Below are 10,402 nucleotides of genomic sequence, written 5' to 3'. Positions count from 1 at the left end.
GGGGTCTTAAGTAACAGAAGCCAAAACAACGGTTTTTAGATTTATTATCTATTTGAATGTTTGTGCAGTAATGATAGATCTCTCATATAAGAGTCCGCTTGGGTAGGTACTACCGCAATGTCTATTTCTGCCGCCAAGCAGCAGTATGTAGTCACTGATGTGTTCCGGTTTGAAGAACATTGTAGCCAGAAGAACTACTGGACGTAATAGGACTTAACATCTCATGTCTCAGGATGGCGAGCGCAGTAGAATATCAAACGATACTTTGTATTTCAATGTATTGGATAGTGTTTCTGCTGTTTATGGGCGGCCGTATTGCTCACCATCAGGCGAGTGGCATGCTCGTCTCGTCATTCAAATAAATAAATAAAAAACACTCATTACGCAATAACTGCTGCGTAGAATTTACTGAATTTTCACCGATTTATTACTAGAGGTTTAGTTTAAAATATAGGCTCTATTTTATCCCGCGAAAATATAAACTGGGACTGTCATCCCGGAAAACCTTTCCCACGGTTGGTACTGTGAGCAAAAATTAGTAATAGAATAAAAGTCCCAATGTGGTTCCACTGTATACTTTTTTGGATGAAAGTAGCCTATATATAAGTTGAAGTTATTGCCCGTTTATGTGCTGTTGGCAAAAATCCAATTACCAAAAGTTGCATTTAATTAAAACATGAAACTTCATTGTCGCATTTATTAGTAATTGGGTTATATCATAATCGAGCGATATAAATTTTCCATGCAAAAAAGTTGATTTTCTCTAGTAATATTTGTATCCAATATGTAGATCTATCAATATTTGTGTCCAATATGCCGATGTACTTCCATAGTAGATTGGAACCATTACCGAAATACTATTATGTTCTAACAGATTTTTGCTTTTTGCAAAACAAATATGTTTAGAAACTAGTGGATTGTTTGTAGAAAACTTGCATTCTAGGAAGTTATTTGTTCTCTTATTTATCTATTTGTGACACAGTATAACAATAATTCTAGCTAAAGTAATTTTTATCTTGATTGCTCTCATGTATCTGGTCATTTTCCAGTGACCTTTGTCTGAAACAAAAATAATTACTGCGATGTTTGCAAATTAGATAATTTTAGTCGATTAAAATTTATTGTAGACTGCCACAGCATCATGTGGGTGTGCAAAAAGAAATTCTTTTTTTACTTTTTCTTTTATGGAAAATTAAATTCTAAATGATTAGGTGTAGATCATCTTTTGTTTTGCAACATTCCATATCAATATCTATAAATATAACTATTCGTCTATTTCTCGCATCGATTTGCAATCACTATTGTATTCATATTAAAAAAATATTACAACCATTACTGGCCACCATTTTAAGGAAATAAAAAAATAAAAAGTCGTTTCGGATACAATTCTTTATTAAAAATCAAAACATCCAATTCAACACAGAAACATCGATATCAAAGAAGTTAAAACGCAAGTTTATTTCACATATAAATTACATTTGAGTGCCAACAAATGGCCGACCCTGTTTTAAACAAAAACCAGTTAATCTATGAATTACATTCAATGGCACGTTGCCTATATCACGTGATTTTCAATTTACATTTGATAGCAATTTTTGTATGGAATATATTGTTACGTAAAATATTTTTACAAACATTACCTTCCTTAGTCAATCGGATATAAAAGCTTATATTTGGTTAACTTACACATTGTAACGTATCTCCTTTATCCTGGAAGGGGTAGGCAGAGAGGTAACTAATGTACGTATAACATTTCGTAAAATTTTTGATACCTTTAATTTATATGACTCCCTAAACAACCCTGGATTCTGAAGTGAGTTTATCACTCAAGGCTTTCTTGCAAAACAGTAGGTATCCTTCAACTAAAATAATATTGATTACTGAAGATAAGGGTGTTTTTACGGTATAAAACTGATATTAATGTTTTATTTGTATAAAAATTAAAGCGTATTGTATTCTGTCATTTTGTAAAAATTCGTTAAAATAATTAAAGCAAGCCAAATGTTTCGCACTCAACTGTAATCCGCAACAGGATTTGAAACGTTTTAATTTGTTCTCTGCATTTAAATTAACATTAACAAGCATTGAATAAATACATTGTTATAAGGTTAGCTTACATTCTAATTGTTCCTCATTTACAATTTGAAATTTAAAATACAATGTAATTTATTTACAGCGTCGTAATTAAATTTAATTACATTTGTGTAATTAAGTAATATTCGTACAGACAATTCCAGTTTTACAATAAATATTGATAGCTTATATTAAAATCACATTTTCCGCAATACAAACACCTAACGATGTTTCGAGATATTTTTTTATATTTAAAATCATTTTGAAAATAGAAACGAAGTTCGAAAAACGTAAAATATTATTTTTAAACAATTATGCACATTAATGCAAATAATTCCCGATAAGATATTACAATTTATTTAAATAATGTAATCTGCAGAATATTTTATAAAATGTTATTTCTGTAAGTCGAAAGTGATTATAATTTATGGGATTATCTTATAAATATTAAATTAGGATTAGCTCTTTAATAAATTATTCTAATTAGGACCCGAGATTAATAATCATTCCATACAACGCAATTAATTTCAAGCTAACGTACAAATCGCTAATATTCTAAAAACGTTTTAAACTAACAATGTTTGTAATAAATTAATTAATATATTTGTCAAATTAAAATAAATTATTTGATCTAAGTTTTTTCGGTATAAAATGAATTCAATTTACTTATCACTACTTACCCGCTTTTACATCTCCCACGTTAAAACTACTGAAATTAAGCACTAGATTATACTTTACATCGAATAACAAAACGTACGTCTTACACAAATATTTTAATAAGCAATATCACAAATGCTGTCTGAGCTATTCTTGCCCTCTTACTTTATGTACTATTTCTAAATACTTACCTTTCTCTTGGCTATAAGAACGGATTTAACTATACGAGAGTTCTTATGTTGTTACTTATGTATAATATAAAATGTAGATTTTAAATTTTATAAATAATTAAGGTTAGGCACTATTCCGTCAATAAAGGCGAATCCGTTTTTTTGAAATTACGGGCGTTCTAATTGTAGGACAGCTTTGATGGCCTTATAGATAAATAGGTGATTATTTGGCTCTCTTATCTATACAGTTATCGAAGCTATCCTTCGAATAGAACGCCCGTAATTTCAAAAAGCCGGATTCGCCTTTTAGGACGGAATAGGATCCCTGACGTTAAGTATTTTTGGATGACGAAAAAAAAATATAATAATAATTTACCAGAAATATTATGTTTAAATTATTATGTACATAAGAAAATTTGATTTGTAAAATGACAATATATGGCATTTTATATTTACACATATTTAACGTGTGTGGTATGTTATCAAATAACGCAAAAATTTACAAAATAATATATTAACATAAAAAAATAACATTGTAACAACAAATTTAATAAAAAAAAATGATAGTGAATAATTTAAGATCATATCAATATCACTAATACATTTAGGAAACTAAAATGAAAAGCAGTAATATTTCTTTTCAAATAACTATAACAAGTTAAATATTGAATACGTACAAACGCATTTCGCCTTTAACGACCAGTTCACGTGCGGACTCGGGCCGTAAATTTTTATCAAAACACTAATTCTATGAATTTTTAACATAATGACGCTTTTTTAAACATCGTAATGTAAGTATGGAATTGTAATTTCAAGACCTTTATTACAGATTTACGAGTCAATGACTTTTCCGTGAATGGATTATAAATTGATGAAGGCCTTAGTCAAGTTGCAAACGCTTTTATTCTCTTCTTATAGTTTTACTTATCTAGGGCCGTGGTTAAGATGCCTTTATATTTGCGCAACCTTTGTGTTTTTGAATGCTCGATAAACGAGAATCTCTGGTGATATATTTGCAGCTTTGAGGCTCCGTGGTTAATAAGGAATCAGTTATTTGATTTGTTATATAATTCTAAACATTGTACAGTTGACTGCATTTCGCAGGATAACTTGATTAAGGCATATGTTATGTACCCTAATTCCACATAGCAAATAAAATTCCTGATAATAATTGTAAAACAAAATATTCTGTAATTTGTAACGAAACTAACATGAAAAGCGATAGAAAATATGCGTGATGCGGTGGGATTTAGGGATTCCCAAACAATCCCACATAGATGTAGTAGAATTCAAAAAACGCGGCGCGACCGCGTGCGCGCGTGACCGATGGGTTTTGTAAAATGTTTCTAGTTTTGCTTTCAGCTCCGTTCCGGTTTGTTTTTTAGTTAATTTCATTTGAATAACTCTGGATGGACGAAAACCTTTTTTATTTTACGTTATAATTTGATTCCGTTTTCAAATGTTAGTGTAGAATGTTTCGAAATACAGATTTATTTTAAATATGTACAAAAAACAACCGAAAATATTTTTACTTGGAATTCCTAGAACTGGTCACGTTACTTAGTGGACATAATATAAGAGAAGTCAAGACTTGACAATCTTTAGATTCAAACACTCCTTAGAAAATCATATTTATGTTTCTGTAACTTTTCACGAAATATTATGTCCACCGTGACGTCATCGCTATGTAGACAACTAGCTTAAACACTTAAACGAACATAACAACGATAAATAAGATGACTAACGTATTCATGAGTGGAGCGACAAGCGGGGACGATTTACCGGCGGCGGCGAGCGCGCTAGCGGCCGCTTCCACGCACTGCCTGTAGGCTAAATGCTCCAAACAGGTAATGGCACAGAAGTGTTGGTGTGCGCACGCGCCGTCGCACGCGTCACTGTTGTCGTGGCGCGCGTTGTACGCCCGTAAGTACCTAGGAAGGTGGTCATTGGTTGGTTATGGAATCATGGAATCTTTTTTTTGCTGAAGGAGGATGAACAGGTTTTTTAATGTCACCCTTCAAGCATTAGTCAGCCTAGTATTCCTACAATAATATAATAATAATATCAGCCCTGTATTATATACTTGACAACTGCTGAGCACGGGCCTCCTCTACTACTGAGAGGGATTAGGCCTTAGTCCATAGTATTCCTACAATCTCAGACTAAAATCTAAGCAAGAAATAAAATATTTTTATTAATGCATTCTCTTGTAATAAATGCACGAATTCCTATTCCTTTCAAAGAAGACAGCATATTCATAATTATTCAGGTATTATAGGTGTTTATCATATAACATGACCCAGTTATTCACTTGCCGGCCTTTATGAAATAAATAAACTTACTTATTAAACATAGTAGTTTCATACGGCGTGCCTATTCGAAGTTTGTCTGCGAGATTGTGAAGTGATATAGGCGACACCTCATGCAGGCCGTAGTACTGCGTCAGGTTGTACTCGGCCGTCCACTCCGCCGCGCCCACGTTGCGGTTGGCAGTGGCGAGGTCCAGGTAATATTGGGTGTAATCTAGCACCTGCAATCGCAGCTGTTACAGAACTTTGGACTTTCATGAATATTGATAAGTTTCAAATTGGTGATATCAGTATGGTATTAGTTTTGGATCGAAATTTGTTTATAAATTTTAATACTTGGGCGTCGATAATAATAAGTTCGTGTGAGGGAAAGAAACTTTCTAGAACAGTAGTCGATTGTTTTACAAGAACCTAACCTAAAGTGCTAACTATAATTATATAACTTGAAGACTAGAAATAAAGGTATAAATGATTTTATATATTGACCAAACGGATGCCTTGTTTAGCTCTTTATCATAAAATTTAAGAATATTTTTAAACCAAATTTGCCCGAATTTTTTGACATTTCCTAATGGCTACATCAAAACTTTTAGTTATATAAATATGAGTAATATACATGGAATTGGGAAATCCATCATCATTCATCATATCGGACGGCTTTCCGTTTTTGGAAGTATTGTTTATTATGACTGAATATGATTCTGGTTTACTTCGAAATTCATTTTATTAAGAAATTGATATTTGATACAACTCTTAGTATTTCACTTTTGATAACTCGTTAAAGATTTTTACAATAGTAAAAGATTCTACAGTTATATTATTTGCTTTAGTATCAATATGATTAAATTCTATTGCCATTAAAGTAATTAAAACATTATATTTTTATAATTCGTTGCTAGTATCTCAATTTGTAATATAGTGTTACTTACCTTTCCAGTATTAGTGTCAAACTTGTAAAGCCTAAGACCGGGGTTCGAAGATCCAGAGGGATCTCGATGTGGACTCACTGATGGAGCCAGGAGCGCCCATGATACCGGCCGATCTGAACAAACAAATATAATTATTGAACAAGGACGATAAAGATTTAAAAGGTATTTAAAGAGTCGGATATAGTGTTGATTTGAAGAAGTACTTTAGACTGTCAAAATGTCTAGATATCGGACGAACTAAAAATACTGGAAACTGTCATAAACAATGGCGATCATTGTTCATAAGTTTGAAAAGTAAAGAAATGACTACCAGTTAAGAACATAATCGTAATCCAAAACTATATAAACACTAAAAGTAGTACAAAATGTAGATTATACAAATATCAGTTAAATTGTTTTATCTGAGAACAATTTGCGTTACAAATGTCCTGTCCACCACTTTAATCTATCCACCCCGTACTAAGTGAAGTGCAAGTTCAATTACAAACAGTCAATTACTTTGTATTTTCGTCGAAAACGTCTGCCCTGGGAAACTAAGCTGTTTCAAAAATTCGAAAGAAGTTTAGCTCCACTAGTGCACTCAATTCGGATCCTCCCAATGCTATGTGATAGGCGAATCTACCGCGAACAATTCCGATCAGGCAACTCAAATGTATTTTTGAATCAAAATCCAATTTTAATTATCTCCGGGATCGAATCCGTACCTCGTTGATTTCACAGGCTTATGACATTGAATCATTGAGGCGATATATTAGGATTGGAAATAAAATTGTTGCTGTCCAATCACATACTGTTTTTTTTTTTATATAACTGAATGACAGATGAACTTCTCGCTTTACAGCAGCAACTTCAACGCTAGTAGCATAGTCGTATGACGGTATGACAGTAGTGCTGAAGTCTCGGGTTCGATACCCAGGTCGGGCGAAGTAATGTTGGGTTTTTCTACTTAGTATCAGCCCAGAGAATTAGTTCCCAATATGGCGATAGGCTCGCTCACTATCACATCATGGGACGGAATACAAAATCTTTCACACGAACACAACCACGCTCAGACATAATTGCTTAACAATGGTGAAGGGTCCATATATCCTGAATCCTGCCGGCATCCCTTTATTTAGAATTTAGGTAGAATCTAATTATCATTAGAACGATTTGCAGACCGCATTCATGCATATTCGTACCTATATGTTGTCGGGTTCTCTTTAGGACTATTTCACCTGTCACCACTGTTGCTTAGCAGCAGAAATAGGCAACGCGTAAAACTATTTATCGGATTCTCACAATATAATGATAATAATATCAGCCCTGTATTATATACTTGCCCACTGCTGAGCACGGACCTCCTATACTACTGAGAGGGATTAGGCCTTCGTCCACCACGCTGGCCTAGTGCGGATTGATAGACTTCACACACCTTCGAAATTCCTATAGAAAACTTCTCAGATGTGCAGGGTTCCTCACGATGTTTTCCTTCACCGTTAAAAAGAACAATAAATTCACAAAGAATAAACACATGATTTTAGAAAAGACAGAGGTGTGTGCCCTTGGTATTTGAACCTGCGGACATTCGTCCTGGCAGTCCGTTCCACACGCAACTAGGCTATCGCCGCTTTCATTATTTCTCACAATATACCTCCGACTTAATATATACGACCTACATTCGTATGGTGTGGTTGAGTAAGACAATCCTACAGTCATTTTATTTGGGACGAGTCTCTGGGGCGACGCGAACGAATCATGACATCAATGTTGCCGGGTACCTCCTATTGCTATTGTATAGTCGCATATATGAATAAATTTAGTAATAGACATACCTTTTGGGAGTGAGGAGATTGTATGAGCATGAGGTTTGTTTTTAATGCACATTAAATATTGAATTTTATTGTTAACTACGTGCGTAAAGCAAGATGATGATGACCAGAACTCTTCGGCGAAGGTTGCCAGAAGCAGAATCGATATATTAAATTAGTATTAATATTCATTTATAGACTAAAAATTAGTTTAAAGTAACCTAAAGAAAGCGATAACCTAGTAGGGAGTGAAAATGGACTACCAGGACGAATGTCCGCAGGTTCAAAATAAAAGGCCACGGACCGCTGACTTTTCTAAAATTATATGCATATTATTTGTAAATTTATAAAATATAGGTAAAGGAAATATGATGAGGAAACCTCATGCCTGAGAAGTTCTTTATAAGAATTTTGAGGGTATATAAAAACCAATCCGCACTAGACCAGCGTGGTCGACTAAGACCTAATAGTTCTCAGCAGAACAAGAGCCCCATGACCATGGAACAATAATATATAATACAGAGCTGATATTATATGCATTATTTAAAGAAACCAAACAAATATTTCAAGCCAACTAATGAGAAAATAGCTCAAGTCCATCAAACATTTCCAGTGACTGCATAAATTATTCATAATTTCGAACCGGTTACTTCAAGTGTATGCAAATACACGCGAGTAACGACAATAACAGATGTCTTGACGTACCAACCGTGAAATATTTGTGTATCTATTCATTTGTTTGTGTTCGAATGATTTTTACGATTCAGCGTCTTCCGTTTACACCTATTGATTTGATACGTTATTTTTCGTATATTTTCCACGACGTTGGTGTTGCTAAATTGGAGTTTTGCCAGATTTTATTCGTTTACAGCTAGATAAGTATTGTCAGTCTTTAAGAATATCACTGTTGGCTTATCCTGGTGAGGGATGGAGCCCGTGTTATCGTTACTTCTATGATTTGAATTTAAGAAATAAGTTTAGTTTTTTTTTATTACTGGATCTTTTGACATATCTTCCCTAGATATGTACTAAAGGCATATCACCTATTAACTTGAAAAGAATCATATCACTGTTGGCTTATCCTGGTGAGGGATGGAGCCCGGGTGATCGTTCCTTCTATGATTCGAATTTAAGAAATGAGTTTAGTTTTTTTTTTAATTATTAAATATTTTTGCCACCTCTGCCTTAGATATTTAATAAAGGCAAATCACCTATTAAGTTGAAAACAAGCACATATCCTCCCTTTATCCCCGAAGGTGAAGCAGACGTGCAACGAAAGCACTCACTTTTCGTCAAGTGTGTTCCGTCCCGCGATGTGATAAGGGATGAGACTATCGATATATTGGCCACAAATTCCAACTGACTGGCGATTCCGGGCTAATACCGAGCAGAAAAACAATTTCATTTTTCCAATCAGGGATTTGAACCCAACACATCAGCGCACTGTCGTTCCGCGCACGCCAGTGGCGATGGGTCCATATAACCCCTTTCCTACCGGCTTCCCTTTCGTCATTTATGTAAAATATAATTATCATTAGAATGATTTGCAAAACGTATTTACATATTATTAGAACTTATAAGTTGTGTCGGGTTCCTTTTCGAAAAATTTCATCCTTCGCCACTAGCGCACGCAATGTAACTACACCGAGTCATAAAGTTAAAAACAATATCAATCTGAAAATGACAAATATAACAAATAAGGATAAAAAAAAAACATATTAAAACTCACCATTATCATAAATAAGCGATGTCAATCTGATCACAAGTATTACAACAAACAAGGATAAGAAGAAGCCATATTAAAAACTCACCATTATCATAAATGACGCGGAATGTGTCGGCGTGCAAATGTCCGAAGAACTGTCCGGCGATGATGCGCGCATGTCTTCGGATCGTTCGCAGGTAATTCGCATTGGACGCCGAATCGTAACCGTGGCGCGAATCCGAACCGGGCGCTGCGTGCCCAACGATGTACACCTGGTTAAACAAATTAAAAGGTTTTTTTTTTATTGCTTTAAATGACGAGACGAGCTTGCCGTTTGCCTGATGGTAAGCGCTACGACCGCCCATAAACAATAGAAACACCATCCAATACCTTGAATTACAAAGTATTGTTTGGTACTTGGCGCTCGCCATCCTGAGGCATGAGATGTTAAGTCTTATTATGTCCAGTAGTTACACTGGCTACAAAAGTATTCGGGGTATTGTTTTCGTTTTTTGAGTAGTTTTAAATAATAATAACATATTTCTGGTTTAAATTTGCCCATATTTAAAAATTACGTAACAGTTAATAGTAAGATTAAAAACAAACTAAACAAGAAAAACATATTACTATTAGCCATAGAATTTTACCTTCAGTCGAATGGTTACATAAAATTCGACTTCAATCTCCATAATATTAAACCACATTTAGAGCGAACATAACCTTAATTTTTTTACATATAGTAAAATAAATATTCTATTTAGTCTAATCC

At 34.0% G+C, this 10,402-nt stretch overlaps 1 protein-coding gene across 1 annotated transcript; it reads right to left on the bottom strand.

Annotated features, from left to right (window-relative positions):
* Positions 1-1,371: 1,371 nt before the first annotated feature.
* Positions 1,372-10,079, bottom strand: LOC119192457 (acid sphingomyelinase-like phosphodiesterase 3b). Its single transcript, XM_037446277.1, has 4 exons — positions 9,740-10,079; positions 6,139-6,251; positions 5,243-5,430; positions 1,372-4,831 (listed from the first exon to the last, which is right to left on the bottom strand). The coding sequence occupies exons 1-4, from the start codon at positions 10,062-10,064 to the stop codon at positions 4,609-4,611; spliced, it is 849 nt and encodes a 282-aa protein (XP_037302174.1). The 5' UTR covers positions 10,065-10,079; the 3' UTR covers positions 1,372-4,608.
* Between the last annotated feature and the right edge of the window lie 323 nt (positions 10,080-10,402).

The sequence above is a fragment of the Manduca sexta genome, unplaced genomic scaffold, assembly GCF_014839805.1.
Source record: "Manduca sexta isolate Smith_Timp_Sample1 unplaced genomic scaffold, JHU_Msex_v1.0 HiC_scaffold_2807, whole genome shotgun sequence".
In the NCBI taxonomy this organism is placed as follows: domain Eukaryota; kingdom Metazoa; phylum Arthropoda; class Insecta; order Lepidoptera; family Sphingidae; genus Manduca; species Manduca sexta.
The sequence above is the reverse complement of the archived record's forward strand: the minus strand, read 5'-3'. Positions and strand labels throughout refer to the sequence as shown.

What these genes read in the sequence shown, in the direction of transcription:
- LOC119192457 (XM_037446277.1), bottom strand. Translation starts at nt 10,064, where the DNA reads ATGGCGAGCGCCAAGTACCAAACAATACTTTGTAATTCAAGGTATTGG. An exon ending in TTGACACTAATACTGGAAAG is followed by an intron (nt 5,431 to 6,138) that starts GTAAGTAACACT and finishes CTGCGATTGCAG; the next exon opens with GTGCTAGATTACACCCAATA. An exon ending in GAAACTACTATGTTTAATAA is followed by an intron (nt 4,832 to 5,242) that starts GTAAGTTTATTT and finishes CCACCTTCCTAG; the next exon opens with GTACTTACGGGCGTACAACG.